Source organism: Durio zibethinus, chromosome 4 (assembly GCF_047325235.1).
Source record: "Durio zibethinus cultivar Kanyao isolate XHJ-2024 chromosome 4, ASM4732523v1, whole genome shotgun sequence".
In the NCBI taxonomy this organism is placed as follows: domain Eukaryota; kingdom Viridiplantae; phylum Streptophyta; class Magnoliopsida; order Malvales; family Malvaceae; genus Durio; species Durio zibethinus.
The window spans coordinates 12672132-12697786 of NC_143165.1; the positions used below are offsets into that span (position 1 = coordinate 12672132).

At 32.3% G+C, this 25655-nt stretch overlaps 1 protein-coding gene and 2 pseudogenes across 2 annotated transcripts; all 3 read right to left on the bottom strand.

Annotated features, from left to right (window-relative positions):
* Positions 1–1228: 1228 nt before the first annotated feature.
* On the bottom strand, positions 1229–7592 carry LOC111288877 (putative disease resistance protein At4g14610; annotated as a pseudogene). Its single transcript, XR_016341579.1, has 9 exons — positions 6738–7592; positions 6551–6650; positions 3817–5952; positions 3249–3380; positions 2605–3161; positions 2382–2488; positions 1992–2313; positions 1769–1875; positions 1229–1700 (listed from the first exon to the last, which is right to left on the bottom strand). The product of XR_016341579.1 is annotated as a putative disease resistance protein At4g14610 (transcript).
* A 148-nt stretch (positions 7593–7740) lies between these two features.
* On the bottom strand, positions 7741–8356 carry LOC111287152 (calcium-binding protein KRP1 pseudogene; annotated as a pseudogene).
* Positions 8357–11469: 3113 nt separating this feature from the next.
* On the bottom strand, positions 11470–15922 carry LOC111288878 (G-type lectin S-receptor-like serine/threonine-protein kinase At4g27290). The gene is made up of 7 exons (XM_089759669.1): positions 14673–15922; positions 14188–14319; positions 13902–14050; positions 13608–13818; positions 13146–13383; positions 12910–13058; positions 11470–12475 (listed from the first exon to the last, which is right to left on the bottom strand). Exons 1-7 carry the CDS (start codon positions 15469–15471, stop codon positions 12123–12125), a joined length of 2031 nt encoding a protein of 676 aa, XP_089615795.1. The 5' UTR covers positions 15472–15922; the 3' UTR covers positions 11470–12122.
* Positions 15923–25655: the final 9733 nt, after the last annotated feature.

The following is a 25655-nucleotide window of genomic DNA, read 5'->3' on the forward strand; positions in this document are numbered from 1 at the left end:
TTGTTTCCTGGAGTGTGATCTAATCTACTTTGGGTACTTTAACTTTGATTACATTCTCACTTCTTTTCTCATGTTTTAGGCATATGAAGTTCTTAACAATATCAGACCAAGATGTTTATCATGGTTGGTCTTTACTAAAAAATATGTACTGGATCTCGCTAATATATTTATTGGAGGTTTAAAACAACTTAAAACTATTTACCAGAAGATTTTAGAGGTTTGGATTGATATCTTTCACAGGTTTGAAGTATTCAATGGATGCTCAGCTCATTGTAAAATGTAGATCTGCAACATTTTTAAGAATCTTACCTAACTGTTTCAACAAAATGAATCAATATACTGTAAAATTTTGATGGTACATTTATGGCATTAATCAACATTCATGGTTTTAGGGAACGGACCCTGCCATGGGACCAGCATCACGGTTCATGGTTAATGTCATCAGTGATTTCAGTTCAAGTCCAGTCAGAGATCATGCATTATTTTTGTTGCGTTTGCATGACTATGAAGTACTGTGCTCAAATTAAAACAAGCTATTTAATAAAGAACATTAACCCAAATATTAAAATGTCAAATGAAACAGCAAAATCAGATCTTGCTCTCTTCTTGCTAAATCCTCATTGATCAGAAGAGAATGAATCATTGAAAAACAATGCAAGTCCTCGAAAGAAAACTAAAATAAGATAAAATACCCAACTTTGTTTTATTAATATTTCCTTCTTTCTCTCAATTCAACAAGGTATTTTTGTACATGTATTAATCTGCATGTAAAGCTCAAGAAAGTTTGAGTCAGGCTTAACTCAACTCGTTCGTACAGTTATCTTTAAAAGATAGCATTTAGTAAGTTTGAGATTCAAATCCTTCACCTGCTACTTCTTCCTTATCTAAAAAACTAGAGAAAGTTCTTCAATTAGCTAGGATGGTGGTTCGCAATTCATTTTTCCAGGTTTCAGGTTTAATAAATTTCGTTTCTGTATCCAAATCAAACCAGGTCATCAGTTCCAAGATTTATCTGTCAGCTATACTTAGCCAACTTAAACTAATTATTGGATTTAAGCAAAAAATTATAAATTTCTAAGGTTCACGGTACTTCATTCATATGTCAACTTCCCAGCTGGTTGCGCATTTTGTATAAGAAGCTTTTATAATAATGATGAGATTGCGTGGATTGAATTCATAAATTTTAATTATACGAAGATACACTTTAATCCTTCAATCTATATATCTATCCTTGTAATAAACAGAACACTACTATTTTATACTTCATTGAGTTTTGATTTCTGAAAGTCTCTCCAGCAGGCATTTGCACAAAAAACACATGCCCCAAGCTTCAAGTGGGACTGAAATCATCACTGATAGTTTGGAGATACAGATGTAATGAAGCATACAACCATCTATGGAGCATCTAACAGTGATACACTTATTTTGTTTGTCAAAGATGATCCATCGTTAAGGGATGAAGAATTTGCTTCAAGGGATTTCTTGTAAAACAAAAGACCAGATTGTTTAGGCAGAGGCAATTCATTTTCACTTCCCAGCATCAGAACCTAAGATGACATGCTTGGTCTATCCTCAGGATGCTGCTGTACACGTAAAAGGCTAATGTCAATGCATTGAAATACCTCAGATAGATTGCCAATATCTACTAAGAAATCATCATCAAGATCCAATGGCCCACCTTCTGTCCATAAACTCCATGCCTGCAGCAAAATGAAATCCTTTTAGCATTTATTAGTTCAAGATAAGTAACAAAACTGTCGACGCTTACTTGTTCAATAAGGTTTCCGCTGTGATTTGGATGATAAAACCTTCTAGTTCTTCTTCCACTTATTATCTCCAACAATAGTATACCAAAGCTGCAAACATATGATTTAACTGAAAACAGCCCATCAATAGCATATTCTGGTGCCACATAACCATTGCACGACAGTCTCAGAAAAATATGCATTTCTATGGGGATTTATATCAAATTATGTTGCATAAACACTTACTAAGTTCCAACCACTCTGTTTGTATTGGCTTCAGTCTGGTCTCCTCCAAAAGTTCTTGCCGTGCCAAAATCTGAAATTTCCGAGTTCATCTTGCTATCAAGCAGAAATTACTAGCTTTTCGATCTCTATGAATACTGCTCAATCTGGAATCTAGATGAAGATAGAGTAGTCCCCTAGCAATCCCACAGATAATTTGGAAACGCTTGGACCAATTTAATACTTGGCGTCTTGTTTGATCTGCCAAGTATGCATTCATGCTAATATCTACTAAGAAATCATCATCAAGATCCAATGGCCCACCTTCTTTCCATAAACTCCATGCCTGCAGCAAAATGAAACCCTTTTAGCATTTATTAGTTCAAGATAAGTAACAAAACTGTCAACGCTTACTTGTTCAATAAGGTTTCCGCTGTGATTTGGATGATAAAACTCTCTAGTTCTTCTTCCACTTATTATCTCCAACAATAGTATACCAAAGCTGCAAACATATGATTTAACTGAAAACAGACCATCAATAGCATATTCTGTTGCCATATAACCATTGCACAACAGTCTCAGAAAAATATGCATTTCTATGGGGATTTATATCAAATTATGTTGCGTAAACACTTACAAAGTTCCAAACACTCTGTTTGTATTGGCTTCAGTCTGGTCTCCTCCAAAAGTTCTTGCCGTGCCAAAATCTGAAATTTCCGAGTTCATCTTGCTATCAAGCAGAACATTACTAGCTTTTTGATCTCTATGAATACTGCTCAATCTGAAATCTAGATGAAGATAGAGTAGTCCCCTAGCAATCCCACAGATAATTTGGAAACGCCTGGACCAATTTAGTACTTGGCGTCTTGTTTGATCTGCCAAGTATGCATTCATGCTAATCCTGCATCTTATTTGCTAATTGAAGAAGCAAAATTGAACTTTTTTTTACAATGTAAAATTGAAAGGTTTTTAATGATTCAAACCAAAAATGAATGTGTCAAGGCTTCTATTAGGCATGTATTCAAAAACCAGCATTCTCTCCTCTCCTTGAATGCAGCATTCAAGAAGTCTTACAAGATGCTGATGCTGAAGTTTCACAATCAACATTACTTCATTCTTAAACTCTTTCAATCCCTGTCCAGAACTCTTTGAAAGTCTCGTCACAGCAATTTCTTGTAAATTTGCTAGTGTCCCCTAGAAAATTACAACATTTGTAATGAGCTCTTATAATAAAGATGAATTTTCTGTACTACCAGTTCACTAATATACGGCAACTTTTACCTTATAAACAGATCCAAAACCTGCTTCAGTTAGCTTGTTATTAAAGGAAAAAAATCAGTAGCTTGAGCTATCGTACCTAACTTGATTACTGCAAGGTCCATATCTTCGTTCTGGCCTTGATTCTCCTTTTTCCTCTTATAATCTCCAGCAATAATTAATATAACAAAGCTAAAGAAGCTCACGATCAAGAAGTAAATTCGGCTTTTGATTTGATCTCGTAGTTTAGGTAAGCAATCTATCAAGAACTGGAATTTTTGCTGTCAATGGTAAAACTAAAATCAGAAAAAACATTTTTCAACAAACAACAAAAGGAAATATTAATAAAAAAAAAAAAGTAAATTTGGCAAAATTTTAAACATGCACGAAAACAATATGAAAAAACATACGAAAGTGACATGGTTAATATTTTAGTAAAACCATATATGGGATTATCAAAAACAAAAACGGTGTTTAGTGTTTGTGATACGAAAATTTTCATATTTTATACAAATATACAAATTGATAGGTTTAATAAAAGAAAGCTAAGAATTGAAATCTTGTAGTTTTAACAAGAAACAAGTATATTTACCTGATGTGAAGAGATGTTCAGTCAGAAGAAAAGGTGAAAGTATATCCTTAACATTAGGATCATCCCATTCCACCGATTCCGACCATTCTTTTGGATGTAAAATGATTTGATTGACATGAGGATGAGGAAATGGTTGTCCATTTTCAAGTAAGGGAAGAGATAAAGGGATCCTTTTTAACTTCGGACAGTCTATTACCTCTAGATGTCGAAGAGAATTTGTAGGAATCATAACTCCATAATTACAAATTCTTTTCAACTCCGGTAATATGAACAATGAAAGTTTCCTTAATTTGGGAAGAATAAATGTCATGTTGGCAGCCCTTCCTTCACCTATATCATTTTCTTTTTCCTGTTCTGATCCTACTATTTTCTTCATTTTTTCACAAAGGCTGACATCAATTTCCTCTAAGTTTTGAAGAGCCTGCAACAGCTCAAGTGAACACAACTTCTTCATACTCGAACAGTTTCTCAAATAAAAACTTTTAAGAGAAGAGAATATGGCTGGTGGTGTTGGAGTGTGACATGCAGATGCAAATGCTGGTTCTACTCTAGCAAGTTCGTGCAAGTTGCACAAACCCTGAAGCTGTAGCTTCTCAATGTTCTGGAGTGAGTTGGATGGAGATAATGACTGATCAATCACACATTCTATCCCTTCACAGTTCCTAACGTGACATGTCTTCAACTGATTTCCATCATGCACCAAACAAATATTGCTTAAGCTTTTCAGATCATGGCATTCCTCAATACTAAGATAATTAAAGTCATTTGGGAGCACTACAAGACCTTCTCTTCCCATCTTGCAGTTGATAAAACATACCTCTTTATTATTAAATTTAGGGTTTTGATAAAACCAGGACCCGTCATCGAAGTAAAAGTAGTCAGGCTTAGGTGATCGTGATCCCACTGCAAGCAAGTAATTGTTAGGCCCTTGATCCAATATCGACTTGGTGTATTCCTCAAAGTCTTCCAAATGGTCATAACTGAGCATCAAACTGAACATTTTGGATCTCCCAAACGGTCATAACTGAACATCAAACACTCAAATATCTTGGTATCTAATCCTTGTACACTTTTGACCCGTTCGCGTAATTCATTTAGTGCATTCCTCCACTCAAAAACATCATCAACTCCCTTCATGCTACCTGCTATTGTCACAATGGCAAGTGGTGAAGCACCACATTGCTCAACAACAAGTTTCACAATGTCTAGTAAAGTTGGATCTTCTAAAATGCGATGGCGCCCCACGTTGTTTAAGAATAGGTTCATAGACTCGTCACCTGAAAGGGGCTGCACTTTGACCACCTCACACCCCATAGATTTGCCGACCTCAATTGATCTGCTAGTGAGTACCAGTTTGCTCCCATTATGAAATGTTGGCTCTGGAATTCCCTCATCGAGTAGAGAAAATTGTTACTAAACATCGTCACATGCCTCTTTCTTTCAAGATTTTTATCAATTCAGTTAGTCGTTCTATTTCATTTTCATGAAGAGACTTATCCATTGCTCGTGCAATATCTTCTTGCAATTTGACAACATTAAGTTCTTTTGATACAGTGACCCAAACCGCTTTCTCAAACCGGTTCTCCTCCAACAGCTGATTGTTGATGTGTTTCATGATGGTAGTTTTCCCCATGCCACCCATTCCACATACTCCAATCATTCCAACCTCAACACCCATCAAATAATGCCAAATTAGTTCTTTTACTTCGCTTTCACATTCTACATTTGTTGTTGGTAATGTCACCCCAGCAGCTGGAGGCCCATCAATTGCCACACCTTCAGAGAAACTACCTTGTTGGTAAATTGCCTTTACTTCTTCAATCTTACGGCAAGCAAGTTTTCCAAGGCGAGCACGTGAGAAGTATGACACAACACGAAACTTTTCTTCGATCATTTGCATTTCAACATTCATACGTTGAGCATCTTCAAACCATTTCTCCACTTCTTTCTTCGCCACCTTCCTGCAATCAATCTCTGCTTCCTTTCTTAGTTCTAGGTCTTGCTTTCGAATATTCAGATCATTCACATTTTCTTCAAGTTTTCAGTGATGATCTATGTATTTACAGTTTGGACCCCCAAAGCACTGCATCACTTCAAGGATTGGTCCTACATACTCCATGTATATAAAACTACTTCCTGCAATGCAAAAGCAATGTATACCAAAATGTTTGCTTGAGTTGTTGTGTATGTTTGAGGCATGTAACAAAGACAACAAAGCAAGAAAATTAAGTGACATTGAAGTGGTAAGGGTAAAACTATGTCTAATCTATATAGCATGGCCTTGAAATTAGAACTGCTTTTCTTTCATCCATCTAATTCATTTATACAAATTCATATTATCAACATGATATCACTCATATAAAATTTTTATTGAAAAACTGAGGAACTTTTCCCATATTATAAATCAAACACTTGCAAAACAATCAACTTAATTTGGATTTCCATTAATTTTGTTCTTTTTTTCTCCAATCCAATATTATAATTAAAATATTGTGTAGACAACAATATAATCCCAAAAGGAATCTAATTAATCAAAATTTGCTAGAGCAAAGGAGAGAATAGAATGAACTAGAGCTTAACTCAAATGGTTCATGCAATCATCCTATGGCATCTAGGATGTTTGGATTCGAATCCCATCATACACAATCCCTTTCTTATTGCTGCTGACTTTTCTTTTTAAAAAATAGAATGATGCTATGGACTAAAGATAATAGTAGGGGAAAGGATATCAAACCTGTTTCCTTCTTCAAATTATTTGGAAAGATAACTTTGAAAAAGTTATGAACAACAAAAGCCCTTTGCTCCTGGATAAGTATTAATGGATGGAAAAAGAACTGACATGAAAGAAGGAAATCAGTAGTGTTTTACAAATAATTAAAAAAAAAAAAAAGAAGCCTGAAAGAGAAAAGACTGTTTATCACCTGCTTCAGTGAGTCAGTTTACTGATACTTCTATATTCCTCAGAAGATCAAGCACAGGAAAGAAATTCAAATAGCATGTAGATGATCTCCTTGCAAAATCCCAATCCTCTGTGACAACTGAGAAGAGAATCAATTTTGAAGCAGAAAAGAAATTAAAAAAGTGCAACTCAATTTGCAATGTCATCAGCCATACCAGAGGTTTTAGAGTCACTTTGCTTGATTTTTTTTTCATTTTTTTTCACAATAAAAAAAGAATGAATTGCACAAAACGTGACAAAGCACGTGTCAATTATTGGGGCCACTTGTGCTACCAACTGTCAATCAAGGATAATTTTCTTTCCTTTTTTTTTGTTTTTTAAAAAAAGCTGTCAATCAATGTTTAAGAACTCAAACTTAGACCTATTCTTTCCTGGACCATCCAACAATGACTGAATTAAATTCTCTTGATTTCATGGATCATCAAGGCCATTGCAAAGGATGTACTTACAGCTTCAAAGTCAAATTGTGCCTTGGAAAGGATTCCGATAGACAGAAAACACATAAAACACATGTATAAAATTAAAAATGGGAACATATCTGCTATTTTAGAGATATTTATACTCAAATTTTATTAATTTTTATGATACTCAAATTTATTAATTATTTGATTAAATTTATATTTCATTATCCAAACTCTAATCCGAATAAATAAGCACTACAAATTAAATATCCAAATACCTGATTATAATGAAATTATACTTTTGAAAATTGCAAACTATCATCAAGTCCAAATTTAACTTCCAACAGATGATAAATTACAGTATAAGTACTTAGGACTTGAGAAAGGATAGGAAGTAAAGATTCAGTCGCTTTTTTTTTTTTTTTGAAATTTAGAGAAAATAGACAAAAGCACTTAATTTTTAGCAAAAACAGATTTTGCCACTATAATCAACTAATAGCCTGATTATTGATGAATCAGTATATCTGCATACTTCAACAAATGAATAAATGAAAAACAAAAAAGTGAGAGCCAATGCAAATTTCTTTTTCTGTTCTTAGTATATATTCAAAAATTTCATTACAACAAAAGAAAACAAAAAGAAAAAACGAAAGGGCCAAAATATCAATGAAAATCCTTGAATTCTTGTTCAAAAGCTTCTTCAAACAAAAACCTAGATGCTTCCATCAACTCAGGGCTCAACCTGAACATCAACACACAAAACTCCATCTGATTAAGTGCCCCATCACCATCAAAATCACCTTCTTTTATCATTGACCTTAAATCATCATCTGTCAAGCCCTGTAATCCCAACAGGGCTGAATTCTTCTTCAAGCTATCAAAAGTAATGACCCCCTTTTCACTATCCATCAACAGGTTGAACCCATTGCATAGTTCCCCTATCAGGCCATCGCCTCCAAGCTTGTCAGCCATCACAGGCAAGAAATCCTGGAAACCTGATGATGAGTTTTCTGAAGCTGATGGAGGAATTGCTGCCATGTTTGACGTAATAAGAGAAACAAGTACCCAAAAAAAAAGGATATGGGAAATTTTGGAGAATTGTTATTTGAGGAATGAAGTGCCTGGGGAGCTTGGAATGGAATATATAGAAAAGGGTTAATGGACATGAGTTGAGATTTCCAAGAAAGGCCCTGTACAAACAACTAAGATACAGGTAATGTGGTCGCGAGAGGAATCGGTCGATCCGGGGTGTTGGAACTGCTGACTCCAAAGCTTCTCGGAAGGTTGGATAGGGATAGAATTGTCAATATATGGGAAAGTAGAGAGTGGTTTCTCTTAATTTTCTCGTGGATTAAGAGGAATTGGAAATCTTCAAAGTGTAGAGTTTGAATTGCCACTCCAAGCAAGCTGAACCTCTTTTTGTCTTATAAATAATAAATAAATAAATACTTTTAGTAATTTTGGTTCTGAATTAAAAATGAGTTGAAAATGTTAAGACTGCATGAAAAAAAATCGTAGTCTGACTTTTAAAAATAAAAAAAAATTATAAATAAGAATCAGAAGTAAATTCGAGTTTTTTATTTGAAATTATTTGAATTAAGTTTTTAATAAATAAATTTAAATTTTTTTATTAATATCCCATATAAATATTGACATTTGTTAACGATTGAATAGCACTTAAAACCTTATTTAAAAATATAAAAAATTATTGGGACAATTTCAAAGGGACAAGACCATTATTTTTAACTCTCTTTGATTTTTTTATTCAATTAAAAATTAGTGGGTTGTTGGTGGTCATTCAATTGTGTTCTAAAAGACACCTTTTAATTGACCATAAACAGGGAAGTTTCCCAAAGGAAGGTCCCATGAAAATCAATGCGTATCATTCTTTCCCCATTTGTTTGTTTTCCCAGGTAAGACCTTTCTGGTTTTTTCATGGTAACTCAGTGTTTGCTTTACAGTTGGTCTTTGGTTGACTAAGAAACTATGCAACTAGAGGAGGCCCTGTCTGCCTGCTTGCCTGCCTGCGTGAGGCGGTGGTCAAAGCTGCCCTTTTTCCAATGCCTGTGTGGACTGTAAGAAACTCTGGAACTGCCCAACAGGAGGAGGCCTTGCCTGCCTGAGGCTGTGGTCAAAGCTGCCCGGCTGTTTTGCCAATGCCTATGCTCATACCCTTGCAGGCACTCTTCTTCATCATTAATTGAATTTGAAAATCTTAATTCAATCACTAATGACTCATTTAGACCCTCTAAATTACAAATTCATTCTATTTTGAACAAAATGTTAAAATTATTCCATGAGCAGAAATAATTTTTCTTTCCTATATATATTTTTTATTCATTGAAGAGGGGATAAGGGTTGGGAATGATAGGCTTAAAATTCTCATTTACATGTCTTTTTAAATATTCTTAATCATTTCAAAAACATATCCTATATATATATATAATTTTTCAATTACGATTTTTATCATACAAATTATAAAAAGATTAATTATTATAAAGTTTATTGATTGTTTATTTATCACAGATTAAATTGATTATAGTTGATGGAATATAGTCTAATAATATACCAAAATCATGCTTTGATTTTGACAAGATTTCATGGCAAGCTTTGCCGGCCAATTTGCAAATTATTTGCTGTATACTTATAATTATGATAAGATGTATGTAAGACAAAGGTGTAAAGACAAAGCATCCTTGATAACGGAAGTTGATTGGATTGGTAAAAATAAAATATTTCGTTTATAAAATTTAAGTTCGATTTGTATTGTAAATAATAATCTTTTGGTTGACAATCGATAAGTCTAATATATGTTCTTGCTAAAATTTGCTACATACCTAACCTTGAACTCACTTGAATTTTTTTTTAAAAAGACAAGTTGCCAAACTTTGGCATTGAGCCTTTATAATTTCTAATCGTAGAAAAAGTAGGCAAATTGCGGGTCTTCAACCTTCATTTCAACCAACCAATCGGGAGAAAACTCTTCTTCTCTAGAACACTAGGATACTTCTGATCAAGACACCAACCTTGGTTGATTTCTAAGTCATTGTTCAATGTCCGCATCTGGAATTGAGAGTCTAATTTTTTTTTTTAAGATTTATTAGAACAGTCCTTAAATATCCAATGGAAATCAATAGACAACTTATAACATGGAATTTTCCCCAACATGTTTACAACAGCTACCAAGGTTGCCCTGTCTGATGCCTTGCCCTGAACACATAAAAGACTGACTTGTGAATTCCTCTCCAATATAGGATCTATCAGTTCAAGTGCCTTGCCCTCTCTCCACAAATTCCATGCCTAAAACAATTGCATTACCTCTAGTAGCTGGATTCCAAAGCTATAAATATCAGATGTTTCTGAAAATTGAACTTTTGTTGCATACTCAGGTGACATATAACCACTGCATTGGCCTAAAGGAAACTTGTTGGTACTTACAAAAGGTTATCTAATTGTGCAGAAGTTCCATTTTGTGTTTTTGTGATGTTCCCATCACTTCATTTTTAATGATATGAGTTTCACTCCCTTTAAAAGTTCTAGCTATTCCAAAGTCTGAAATCTTGGGATTCATCTCAGCATCTAGTAGAAATATTGCTTGCTGTTAGATCCTTGTGGATGGTTCTCCTAGGGAAATTTTGGTGCCCCTTTTCCTGAGGCAATGATTCATTGTTCTCTTGCCCTTGTGAGAAGTTTGGAACAAGAATCTCAATTTTCTTCACCGCAAGGATCAGAGGCCATAAAGTTCATTTTTGAAGCCAACCATTACATGGCATTGGTCCTAAGATTTTGCCTAAAGCATGATATTAAATGTCTGGAACAATGCAGTTGGTAATTGGTATAAACTGAAACTTCTGTCTCCAAATTAAAAAGGATAAAAATGAATGGATCTGTTATAACTCAGAAGACATGGTAACTTAACTGGTATATGCCTCCAAGTAGCAGTTTATGAACTACAGCCTACAGATGAGCTGCACTCTGACAATTTTGCATGAGATTTTCATCTTTTTAAGGTCTGGCTCTGCCATTTTCTTTTTATCTTAGAATGTTTTGAAGCTTTGAGTAATTTGAAATTCAATTACATATACATTGAAACACCCTCGAAACTCAAATATCTTGACAACTACAGAATGCATCTATGCCTTACTCCAACCAGGTTAAACATATGCAAGTTAGTGCAGTTAAACAAGTTAAACATATGCCCACAAGTAATACAAAAACTCTCAAACTACTTATATTTATCGTCCCTCTAAGAACGTAGAGGTTGTTGGGAATATTGACTCAAATCCCATAAGAGATTTGTTTGAGATTTGTTTGGGATTTGTCAGATATTACTTGATGGACAAGAAGACTTGCAAAAGAAGAATTCCAAGAGAAAGAGGATTCTTAATAGGTAAGTTTGACTTGCAAGAGAAAAATTCTAAAAAGAAAGGGATTCTTAATAGGCAAGTTTGACTTACAGGAGAAGAATTCTAAGAGGAGAGAGATTCTTAATGGGCAAGTTTGTATGATTATAAATAGGTGAAGTCTCTACAGGGTTAGGTATGAGAATGAGAAAAAGATATAAGAGAGTTGTAGGGTTTTGTGGGATAGACACCCCATAGGAGTATTGGGGCTCTACGTCTTATGGGTGTGTATATTTGTTTGTGAGTGGACTAGAAGAGATTGAGAGGGTCCACATAGGTATGATGTATGGGAGCATATGGGTATGTGTTTGGTTATGTTGAAAGGGTGTACAAGGGTTTGGGTTTGCGTTTGTTTGGGTTGAGAATACTCCATAGGACTAGAGGAGATTGAGAGTGTCTTATGAGTATTGATTGTTTGAGTGAGGTTGATGATATGATGTATGTTTGTAATTCTCTACAACTAATGGATCTTTTTTTTCATCCGTGGATGTAGGTCAGTTGGACCGAACCACGTTAAATTATTGTCTCGTGTTTGATTTATTATTAGATTTCGCTTCCGCTGGTGTGATTGGATTGGAGGCTTTTAGCCCAACAAATGGTATCAGAGTTGTGGTGTTCCCCAACAGAGGTAATTTTATTTACTGAATATGATGAAGATTCTATCCCAAGAGGATTCCTTTCTGTGTAGAAACCAGGTTGCTTTGGCTGAGGCAATGGACCATCACTCCCCAACATTAGAATCACTGAAGCCATGTTTGGCCTGTCTTCTGGTAGTTGTTGAACACACAGCAGTCCTACATGGATGCATCTTAACACTTCTGATACAACACATGAGTTCAGCAAAAATTTATTGATTAGGTCCAGTGGCTTCCCATCCATCCACAATCTCCACGCCTGTAAAACATCAAGAAGATCTTAGTTACTGACAACTCTCGCCTGCAAGTAGACCTGACAATTTTAAATAAAAAAATAATATAAAATATATACCAAAGCGACATGAATTAAAATTTTAGTCAAAAATGTATATGGGTTTGACAAAAATAAAAAAAAATGTGTTTTGTGTTTGATGTACTGACACCAATTGTGACATGAAAATTTTCATGTTTTACACATTTTAAACACAAAATAGTTGATAGGCATAAACTAATTACCAGGTCTACCCAAAAGGTTGCAAAATTACTAAAAAATACTTCTATCCTTACAACAGAAAAACCACCTTTTATTATCAAAGAGGAAATGAAACTGGTTAGTTATTTGAAGAGGAAACAAATTTAGTAATGGTTCTTTGACATGATGTTAAAACAGAAGATCCTTGTCTTTATGCTTAGATGTCCAAGCAGGTTAAGATGGTGATTTGAGTGATGAAATCCTCTATTTCTCTTCCCACTCAATATTTCTAGTAATAGAACACCAAAGCTAAAGACATCTGATTTCACCGAAAAGAGTCCATCAATGGCATATTCAGGTGGCATATATCCACTGCAAAAAACCATTGCAGAAAAGAATGAGTTTAAAAACTGTAAGATCAAAACAAAGTAAATCATAGACAATTTTAGGTGGACGTACTATGTTCCAACAACTCTTTTTGTATTTGCCACACTTTGATCATCTCCAAATGTTTTAGCCATACCAAAATCTGAAATTTTTGGATTCATTCCATTGTCTAGCAACACATTGCTGGCTTTAAGATCTCTATGGATAATTTTCAGTCTTGAGTCTTGATGAAGGTAAAGAAGCCCCCGTGCAATCCCACAAATGATGTGAAAGCGCATATGCCAATCTAGTATTTTGATTCTTTTTCTGTCTGTCAATATGGCATTCAAGTTAGTAAATTTCTATTTGAAGGAAACACGAGCTTAACTCAAATGGTTCTGGTGTATCCAGCAAGTCTGGGTTTAAATCTCACCATCTGCAACCCCTTCCCCTATTCTCACGCTGCCTACCAAAAAAATTCTATTTCTAGGCTTCTGAAAAAGGAAAACATAACAGAAAATGAAAGGAATATCTTGAATTCAGAACAGGTCATACCAAAAATAAAATAGTCCAAACTTCTGTTGGGCATGTACTCATAAATCAGCATCCTCTCATCTCCATGAATGCAGCAACCAAGAAGCTTCACAAGATTTCTGTGCTGAAGTCTTGCAATCAAGATAACTTCATTCTTGAATTCTGTCTGTCCTTGGCCAGAGTTTCCTGAAAGTCTTTTGACTGCTATTTCTTGTCCATCTCTCAAAGTACCCTGGAAATCATTCAATAAAAAAAAAGGTTTGATTATCTTCTGTGTGCCAATATGATATCTACAATTGGCATATATTACATTACCTTGTATACGGGTCCAAAACCACCTTCTCCAAGCTTGTTATTACTTGAAAAGTTGTCAGTAGCTATTGCTATAGTATTGAAATCATATCTTGGAAATTCCATGTCATCATTTGCATCTTCATCCATCCTGTCTTCACTTTTTGTTGACACTGAAATCATATGGAACAGATCAGGTATAAGTCACATTATATAAAACTCTTTCCATTCATGTAATGTTTGAATTTAACAGGAACTAGCCAATGCTTTTCTATAAACATAAAAGCGTATTAGCTATCGGTTATGTTACCTTCGATTTGATGCTTCTTCTTCCAGATAAACAATAGTAATCCTATTATCAGACATCCGATGACTAATATTAACAGAATTTTTATGATCCTTACTCTCTTTTCATTTTTATGCCTCTGCTTCTCAATATGATCTGGAACAAACAGCACCATGTCAATGAAACATAATATGACTTGTTGCATATCTCCTCAAAATGATATGAAGTTATACATCCAAAACAAAATTGATAGCAACTTGAACCAAATACAGATTACCAATAACGCAGCTAAAAAACCCTTCTGTTGCTTTAAAGTTACAGAAAATCTAATTCAACATAGATAAATGTTAGTTTAGTTATGTCAACAGTCGCATGGACCATTGGTAGAATGTTAGACTCTTAATTCTAGTAACCAAAGTTCAAATCTCGGCAATCTCAAGTACCAAAAAAAAATTGGTTTGGTAATCTTAGCAACCAACAGGAAGAAAGGGAAAAGAAAAAAATAGTACCTAATTCTGAAGCAGCCATCCGTATGTACAGTTCCTGTACACCTTCATTGAATTCCCTTATATCTGTTAAATCATTGAACCAAAGCAAGCAGCCACTCCCGCCTCCCCTGATATCAGAATTTGCATAGGCAGTGCAAGAACAGTTTTTCAAACACATTTCCCTGCACATATCTAGGCTCATGGTTCCATTAAACCAAGAGAATGAAGTATCAGGTAATTTTACTCTGATATGCTTTAGAAAACCATCTTGACTTCCACAATTTAGTGCAGTCCTTCGAACACATCCGTCAGTCCAATCTAATAAGCTCCAAACTCTTGGAAACTTGGGTACAAATCCTTCTAAGCATTCACAAAAAGGAAAACTTTGGCTGTTGCATCGACCATATGGACCACATAAAGCATAGTTATCACAGTTATCCATCATAATGGATAAGAAAAGAAACCAAGTTTGTGTTCGATCAATCCAGACGAAACGTTGCAAAGGACCTGATTGGGTCACAATTAGCCTTGAGACAACCGAACTGTTATATAGTTTATATGAGTAGTATACTTCTTTCTCATTGAATATGAATTCAAAGCTATATATATTGTTTTTCTTCAGCTCAGGAGTTCCAGTAAACCTGAGTCCATTCCATGGACCAAAACGAAACTGAAATTTAGGTCCTTTCATTATAACTAGTTGTGGAAATCCACGAGAATCTATCCGAAGTGAAAACTCACCTTGAGCGGGATCATCTGCATTCTTCCAGGATGACAAAGACGTTTCTTTACCTGTAATGAAATCCTTTCCAAGTTTCATTCCTGGAAGTAAGGTATCTGATGGATAATCAAAACTTTGCCATAAAATGTTCTCATCCCCATCTCTGACCACAAGGTTTCCTGAGTCCAAGAGCTGTGCAACTGGATTCTGCGGAGGTCTTGATGTATTGGATGACCAAAATATGATGTTTGTGTTGTTACTAAGTAGAAGAATTCCTTGGCTACTGATACTGAAAACTCCTGATGTACCGGAGAACGGAGTTTCTCTGTTGGCTACCCATACCACTGTTCTGATTGTTACTTTTTTGGTGTTGTACCAAATTCCGAGGTATCGGCTTGTGGAATTACCAGGACTGAAGAAACCAAGTTGAAAGATTCCATCTGCTGATATTAAAGTGTCATTGTTGCTATCTTTTATTGACTGACCTGGTGTAATGGTACTTTTTGCACCAGAAGTTGTTACCAGGCAGAGTAAGTAAATGTACACTAGAACCATTGCAACCATTGATTCCTATATTCACTTCAGGCTGTATCATTCATCGTTTATGAACAGCAGGAAGGTATGATTTGCAACAAAATGCAGAAATACTGGCTATAAAGTAAAATTATAAGAATTGTTGCTTCAATGGAATATGCTCACGTGGTATGAAGCCTTACCTTAGATATGAAAATCTTGCAATAATGCATTGGGATAAATATGACCAAGTTATGAAAATTAATCAATAAACTTGATGATTGACTTCTCTATATGGTCCCGTAAAGTCCACTTACCATGGTTGCCATACAGAGGAACTGCATCTCCTTCAAATTCTTAGTAAGTACAAGAGTGTAAGAATATATTAATTTGATACCGACCGATGACCGCTTTATATCATTTGTGGAGACTCGCATCTAATTTGCGCGATATTTACGAGATATTATCCGTTTTAATTTAAAAGTCTCATGATTTTATTTCACAAAAAATATCTTACAAGTTTAAGTTTAAATCTTTATATATATATATATATATATATATATATCATTTTTTATCCACACGTTCTTTTAATATGGATTGAGGATGTTACAATATCAATCTCTCTCACTACTAGGAGTCTTGGTCTTTTTTTTTTTTTTATGTCTATTATCTAGTACAAATCTCCTTTTAATTGTATAGTCGATCTTATAGTCATTAGCGTGCTTTCACTTCATGTCCCTGATGCATTTAGAATATCATTCTTATTGCAATAAGCCCCTAGGAAATGGAAGAAGAGATTGCACCCTTCCAAAATTGAATCAAGGCTCTTTCTATTTAGATTGTTCCTGGTGTACGATACGCATGAGCCCAAGTTCTATAAAAAGCTGTAAAATCTATATATGAGAAGTTATTAGGAACCCAAGAACAGAACTAGGGCAAGTTCTCTGTTTCAATGCTTTAATGACCTGAGTTGCTATGTTGGAAGAATTACTATCATCTGTGTGATTGTATATGACACCTACTGCTCTTCACATAGTTTTAATGCTTCAGGTGGTTGAAACTATAGTTTGTGTTGTTGTCTCTCATGGACTGCCGTGGTGGATTAGGGTTACATATATCACATATTGTTTTAATCCTCGGTGAAAATAGCCTCCTTGAAATGATTACTGCCTTCTCCTTCTGACTCATCTACTCATCTAAGGATGAAAATTTACAAGAAGCAGTCCTCCATAATTTTAATGAAACTATTGTTTGAAGATTTTTTTTATATAAAAGTAACCGCAGTACGAAGAATAGAGAAAGAAGCTGCATGTTTTGATATTTGAATCTTATATTTATTCAATATCACTTTTTAAAAGTGATTACATAAATTAATTTTTTTAAGTTTCGAATTTTTATTATTTAGAGATTTGATATAAAATTTTCATGCAAACTTGTTTTGTTTATATGGTCTTATTCTACTGGATAAATATTGTAAGCCAAGACTATATATAGTACTTAAATCAGGAAAAATACATCTCCATTGGAACTTAGGATGATAGGATGGTACTTAGATGTTTCACCATCGTCAGTTCTTCACTCTTTTGACATATAATATTGCAGGGTGCCAAAAGAAATTGCATCTGTCACGCCCCGAGATCAAGACGTAACACGGCCGTATTATCTTGAAGAAAACTCCAAAGTAATACGAAACCTTCTTTCTTAAACATTCTAAAATTTTTCAATAAAATAATCTACCAAGTAAAATTCATATATTCAATCCAACTGATGATACATCTTTATATATCTAAATAAAAATCATATAAAATACAAATCTGCCTCTTAAAATCTCATTGACCAACATATTCTCTGACAATTAAGTAATCTTACCCATTTCATCTTCTAGCTTCACACAAGACTAACCAAACTTATCACTTAGTCATCTATAAAGAAAAAGTAAAAGGGGAATGAGTAAACCACAGCTCAGTAAGTATAGGCTCACACGCCTTACCAGATCAAGCATCGTTTTCTTAAACATCATATAGATCATTCAAAACATTCATCAAATCATAATATCAAAACATTTCAAGATTATCGTTTTGTCAAATATTTCATAAATTCATAAATCAAAGTCAAAATATGTCACTTTATAAATCATTGCAAAATATGCTATCATTCAAATATCATAATCAAACCAAATCATGGATCAATCATTAAAATCATCATAAATCATCATTATCATTCAAATCGTTAGCTACGGTCACTGCTATAACCCGTGACATTGGCCGTATCGACAATTTCATTCTCATGATCATTGCTAACTATTATAACCCGTTAGCCAGGGCTTACGCTATCTACTATTACCCGTTAGCCAGGGTCGTATGATCATGTTTTTGCTAACTACTATTACCCGTTAGTCAGGGTCGTAGAACTAGTTCTGGTGTCGATGATCTCACTTCCCAGGGATATAAAAACATAGCCATCACAAAATCATTCTTTAAACAAAAATCATTTTCTCACTTCATTCATAAGCATGATCCATCATTTATATAGAAAAACACAAAATAATCATATGCTTGATCATATTTTCATACATCAAAAATAATAAAATAAGATATTCATTCATTTAGAAACATACATATATTCATAGATTCGAAAACAAATAAAGTGTGTGAGATTCTACTTACCTCCATTCGATTCCACCATTTAGTTTTTCTCTCAAAATAATTAATGACCTATCCAAGATCATTTCAACAGATCAGAATTTAATCAACCTTTTTTGAGACCATTTATACAAAAATCAACTAAGTTACACAAAGGATTAACTTAACTAATTAATACTGGTAGCCTGACCTCTTTTCATTAAAACAGTCATATCTCAACATATACAAATCGGAATTATGATCTCTTTAATGCGTTAGAAACTAGACATAATAAGCTTTCTAACCATATATGGCACACCTCGTAATTCCTTGTAGATTAATTATAACAATTTTTGAAATCCACGTCATATACTGGTGCTAAACAGCCTGTATACCTTCTAATAAAAATTATATATTTATTCACAGAAAACTCCAAATTCAATTCCGCTTGTTTCATTGGAAAGTAGACTCAATAAGCTTTTCAAATATATATGGCTTAATCTGTAAATCCTTGTATACAAATTAAGAAGAATTTCATAATTCAACCCTGATGCTGTTGTCTTACAGCCTGCATATCCTTAAGTTAAAATTAGACAACTCTTCATAGAAAACTCAGATTTGACTTTCGTTTGTTTCATTAGAAATTAGATTCAACATGCTTTCCAATGATATATAATAATCACAGCAATAATCTATCCATTAATGCAAAACTCTATTTTAATTTATTATTACAGATTACAATATCTCATCCAAAAATAAAATTTCTCCTTCAATCTTTAAAAACTCAAATCCTTACTTTCAACCTTCAAACTCTATTCAATAATCATCAATAACTCTTAAGAACATGAAATAAACAAAGCCCAGTAATTTACCCATATAGATCATCAAGATTAATGAAGGATTTCATGATTTTTCTTGATTTTTCTCTCAAAACTTCAACTCCAAATAATAGCAATCAACTTGATATTTCTTCTTAAATAAAAAGAGGACATGTACTTACCTTTAAGGAATTAACTTGATTATAACCTCTGATTGTGAATCTTCAATTTAATTTTTCATATTCTCTAACCTCAAGAAAAATGAAGAAGAAGAACTCTATTTTTTTTTTATTTCACGATAATTTTTTTTTATTAAATAATGTCTTAATAAACTGATGGACTTTAATATTAATCTAACCTAATTATTATTTAGGTTGAAATATTACAGCATAGAAGTTGACTGTTTAGTTTGAAGCAAGTGGCTCACACAACAGTCTAGTTGGTACTTTACCCAAAAATGAAGGTCCCAGGTTGAAATCAAAGAGAGGACTCTGAAAATATAATACTTATGTTCAGCAAACAGTCATAAAACCAATCCATTCTTTAAATTTTACTAAATTTGGATTCAAGTTTGAGCATCATATAAAGTACCATGTGCCATCATACTCCTTTCTCTTATTTTATTTTATTTTATTTTTTTAATTTGGATTAAAATAAATAGAAAAAAGGGAAAACAATTTTCCTTGGCCTATTCTACTTAATCTGATCCATGCTTCACGTTGTCTCTACGACTTTTACCCAATTCTTTCAATTCTTCCACACCGTTCACTTTCAATTATTTGTCCTTCATAACTATTTTACTTTTCGTATAGCGTGGAAGAGGGAGAAGGAGAAAAAGAAAAAGGGGGAAAAGACTAAATGGATTCTTGGAGATTAAAAGCCATTGGAAAGGTTTCATTTTTTTTTTTTTTTTATAATTTTTTATTAATTTTCTCTTGAACTTTATGGGTAGAAGAAAGAAACAAATGTGTTTTTTTTGGGTAAATTTAATTTAGGTCCTTAAATTTTAAGTATAATTCAGTTCAAGTTCATTAGTTCAAGTTCTATAAAAAGCCGTAAAATCTATATATAAGAAGTTGTCAGGAACCCAAGAACAGAACTAGAGCAAATTGTCCGGTCCACGTGTCATCATCTCCTCTCTCTCTCTCTCTCTCTTTTTTAATTTGGGTTAAAACAAATAGGAAAAAAAAAACAATTTACCTTAGTCTATTCTATCTAGTCCGATCCACACTTCACGTTATCTCTACAGCTTTTATCCAATTCTTTCAATTTTTACATCTTTCACTTTCAATTGTTTCATCTCCATAATTATTTACTTTTCACGTAGCGTGAAAGAAGGAGAAAGAGAAAGAAAAAGGAAAAAAAAAAAAAGATTTGATTTTTTAAACAATTTTTGAAGATTTTAAAGTTATGATTGATATATAAGATTATTAATAAGTTAAAATAATAATTATTTTATATTATATTTAATTTATATTTTAAAAAATAAAAATTATAAAAAAAATTAATATCATCTTAATATAAGATTATTTAAATTTTTTAAATGAAAAAAATTATTTTTAATTTATAAAATTAAATTTATATAGCCAATTATTTTTTTAAAAATTACATTAATAATTTAAATTATATAAATTTTTAAAAAATAATTTTAATAAATAAATTATTTTATTTTAATTTTTATAAATATCAAATATAAAATAAAATAATATTATTTAATTAAATTTTATTTATAATATTATTTTATCTTATCATATTTTATTTTATGTACCAACATTACTTAAAACTATTGGAAAGATTTTATTTAAAAAAAAATTATTAATTTTCTCTTGAACTTTACAGGCAGACGGAAAAAAGAAAAAAAAAAATTTTTTTTCATCTAAGGTTACCTTTATCTAATATATTCCTTAGCGGCTGGCACTACCGTTGGTGCACCCATTTCTTTCCTGGCTCCAAGCATAAATACAAATAACAATAATAATTATTACTAGAAGTTTATCTTTACTCTTCATGAATCCCTCGTATTATCAAATGTTGCCATGACACATTGAAAATTTTTAACTCTCTTTTTGCCTCGTTGATTTTGAAATTAACAAGTGCTTTTAACACTTTAACTTCAAGTATTTTTGATAGTATGCTTGAATTTGAAGGGATTGATAATGAAATGACGGAAGCATTGGGACGACAATGTTCGTCATCTAATAGATGAAATAAAGGTTAGGAAGCTAGCTAGAGATTTTTCTTGGCTAGGCCTTTAAAGTTCCAACTTAGAGCCTATAAGCTCATAGCTTGCTGACATATCTCCTGCTATGTAAGCTTAAATCTTTGGATAGATTTTTTTTTTTTTTTTTTAATAATATAAATGGGCACTGTGGGCTCTGAATGGGATAGGTCCTCATTTGTCTTTTTCTTTGCTTTTTTTAAGTCAACAAGGATCATATTTTTACGGTTAAAATTTATTTTGATGTATTGGTAGGAAGAGGAATAACTAAATTTATTGTAGTATAATCTCTAATGACATCAATTTTTAATTTTATTTGTGATTTGATATTAATATTTAATTTTATTCAAATTTTATACTTGATTTAAATATTTTTATTTAAGTTAATTTAAACATTAAATCAAAGTAAATTTTTTTAAATTTATTTTAAATTAATTATTTTATTATTATTATTTTTTAATTTACATAGACCAAAACTTAATCCAATTTGGATCAATTGCTTAAAAGCACAAAGGCTAATATCAAAATTTGAAAGCTTAATTTTAAAAACTCAAATCTAACAGTAAAAGCACAAACTTCAATCTTAGACTTAAATTAACAATTTTATTTTTATTTTTTAGAGTTAATTAAATTAATTTTAAAAAGTGAAAAAGAAAAAAGAGAAAAAAGACAAATGCTAGTGTCTGGCAATGCGAGGGAGCAACAAGCTCCATTACTTGGTTTGTAAGCCACAATAGGCTAAAATTATTTACAAATTCTTCAGAAAAAACAAAGGGCTTATTGTTAATAAAGAGGGGGATTCGACTTAACAAGATAGATAAAAGAGCAAAAATTCCTAGCAAAACTTAAAAAAAAAAAAAAATTTCATAGCCGAACCCTAGCTTTTCTCAACTTACCTAACCTTGCCACCAAAACCGCTCCTGTAACCACCATTTGTAGCCCCAGCTTTTTGGCTGAACCACAGCCGAAACTACCACCGAAACAAACCCCCCTTATCCATAAATCGACCGTATCTCTTCCCTTATTCAAACCCGAAATAGACCACCATCACTAACCCTCTACCCCAACTAAAAACCTTCCCTAACACCCTAACCATAATAGATCACCATAATCACCAAAATAATCTTAGTCATCCCACAACCCTTCCCAAACTTGCCACAACCGAGCCTTCATCAAAGCCCCATCCTAATCCGTAAAACCCATACTTGAAATATTTCCCCATAAAGACTGAGACCCTAACATCTAACCAAGAACCAGCCCTGGTCGAAACCCATAGCACACCCAGAAAGAAACACAAAAAAATAAAATAAAATAATAACAATAAAAAAATCAAACACATCCTTTGGATTTAGGGAAAAACAGTGCCAAAAAAAAGAAAGTAAAAACAGAGGAGGTGGCGTCGACTTAAGGGAGTCAATGGTGGTGAGAGAACTTTTGGCTGATCGACAACGATGAAGAGGAAAGATAAAATGAGGAGATTAACGTACTAAAAAGGCAGAAGGATCAAACGATAAAGGAAGAGATTTCTTTGTTTGAAGTTTCGGGTTTTCAATTTAGATCTAGAACGATAGAGATTGATTTGTGAAAATCCAAGCTCGGATCTGTAACGAAGATATTGTGAAGAAGCCGTGGCGAATTTGGGAGGAAAGAGTTGCCAAGTGGTGGCAATTGATAATGACACTGACGCTGACTAATGGTAGCTAAGCACAACTTTTTGGATTTAAAGGGCAATGTCATAATATTTTTGTAGAATGAGAAAACTTTTTTAGTAAGAAGAATGAAGGAAATGACAAAAAAAGCTTGAGTTTTTATAGCTTAAAAAAAAAAAAAAAGGTTGAACGGGATCAACCCGGTCCAGGGTGACCCGACCCTCATCCTACCAGTCCAACCCAAGCTCCCTGATCCAGCCCGATCCACCATCCATAGAGCTCGGTTTGCTCCAACTCTTGGCCCAACTCTGGGTTTTTTCTTATTTGGACCACTTGATTGGATATATTTTTCTTTTCTTATTTTATTTTATTATCATGTTAGTAATTGGTCCTATTGGCAAATTATATGATTTTATGACTTATTAAATAGGATGATATTTTTAGATAAAATAAGATAATATTCTTTTAATAAAAAAATAATTTTAGAGGCTTTACCTTGAAGAGAAATCTATATAATTATTTTTTGTTAAGAAATATTGTTTTTACACAATGTTAATTAGTAAGGTAATAATTTCAAGAAAAAACAATAAAAAACTTTTTTAGAAAAAAAAAGAATAATATTTTTTAAAAAAATGATTTTGGAAATCTTACTTAAATATTGGAGAGAATTCAAATAATGTTTTAAAGGATTAATTTTCTTAAATCTGCTTAAATATTGAAAAATTAAAGGAAATTCTCTTTCACATAAAATAAATAAAAAATAAAATTTATTTCACCATTGATTTTCTTTTCAAAAAAGAGATAATAAAAAAATAGGATTAAATTAATAAATGAATATGAGATAGGTCAAGTTTGGTTAATTGTTTGTATTTACATCATATACTTATTTCTTGTTACATTATGAATTTGTAATAATAGTGTGAATTATTGATTTATAAATTTTGAAAATTAGTTTTTTTAATAATAGTTAATATTTTTATGTAAAAATAATGTATGAAACATTACCTAAATATTAGAAGGCTTTTCAATAATTACTTTTTACGAAAGAATATTATACCAATTTTTAAAAGATATCATAAGAAATTTAAGTAAAAAAATATTTTTTGAAATTCTACTTAGATATTTGAGAATTAAAAAATATTTCGATACTAAAGATTCTCATCTTAGTCTTAAATAAGAGGTTTTATTCTTAAATAAAATGAATAAAATTTAAATATGTGTGAGATAAATTTAATTCATTATCTGTATTTTAATTTGTATTTGCATTATACATTTGCTCTATATGATATACGTTTGCTTTTCATTACTTAAAAAAAAACCTAATAAATGGTGGTTTTTGGAGATTTGTTTTAAATAAAAAAACTAATATTCCTAAGTTAAAATAATTTTTGAAACTCTATTTAGATATTAGAGGATTTCTTAATAATTATTCTTTATAAAGAAACATTATGTAAAATTTTTTAGGGATTAGTATGAAAGTCCCAAGAAAAGAGATATTTTTCGAAATTTTACCTAAATAAATGTTTTGATGTTAAATATTTTCTTCTTATTCCTAAATACAATGTTCTAAAAAAAGGATAATAATTATAAAGTTTAAAATGTGAAGAAATTATTTTTAAATATCAAAATTAAAACCACTTTTATCAATAGTTAGGATAATATATGATTAATTGGTACCAAGGTTTATGGGCACTGTGGGTAGCTAACTCATTCTCACGTGTAACTGACTTCTGAACCCAATATTTTTTTCGTAAATCAAAATATTTTTTTGATAAACCATAAACTTATTTTATTATTTTATTGAAAAGATAAATTTTTAGACAACCAATTGCACTTAATAAAAAAAATTAATGATGACTCCTCCTATTTTGAAACTTTTAAAATTTTCGTTTAGCAGTCTTTAAAATCACTATGATACTTGGTGCATATCTTCACTATATATACATATATATGTAAATATATATATATGCAAGATAACAGAAAAATACTATATGCAAGCATTAATTTTGAGATTTTGACAAAATATTTCTCAGTGAGGATAATAGAAAAATAGTATATGCAAGCATTAATCTTTCTCTTCATTCTTGCATTTTATGTATATCTCTTTAGTGATTTTTATGCTCTGAGTAATGATTCTCTGAGCTGAGATTTATCACATCTCTAGTTTTTGTCTTCTTCGTTCGTGTTTTTGTTTCATCATAGATAAGAGTTGCTTATTTCTCATTGGGAGAATAGGTTATAATGCGAATGCCCTTTATTAGGCATATATAGTACTCAACCTTGAAACACAACATTTTTTTTTCAATTAAAGACCCCATATCAACTTTCAAAAATGTAATCCTTATCATTTTTTTTTTTCAATGAAAATATATATTTTTATTGTAAAACTGAGGACCATGTTTCTAATTTAAAAAACATAATCTTCGTTAATTTTTTTTCATTCAAAGATTATGTATCAACTTTC

Coding starts and splice junctions, on each gene's coding strand:
- LOC111288878 (XM_089759669.1), bottom strand. CDS start 15,471: ATGAAACTTGGAAAGGATTTCATTACAGGTAAAGAAACGTCTTTGTCA. Junction 14,051..14,187: donor GAAGAAGCATCAAATCGAAG/GTAACATAACCG, acceptor ATATGATTTCAG/TGTCAACAAAAAGTGAAGAC. Junction 13,059..13,145: donor AAAAGAGTTGTTGGAACATA/GTACGTCCACCT, acceptor GGTTTTTTGCAG/TGGATATATGCCACCTGAAT.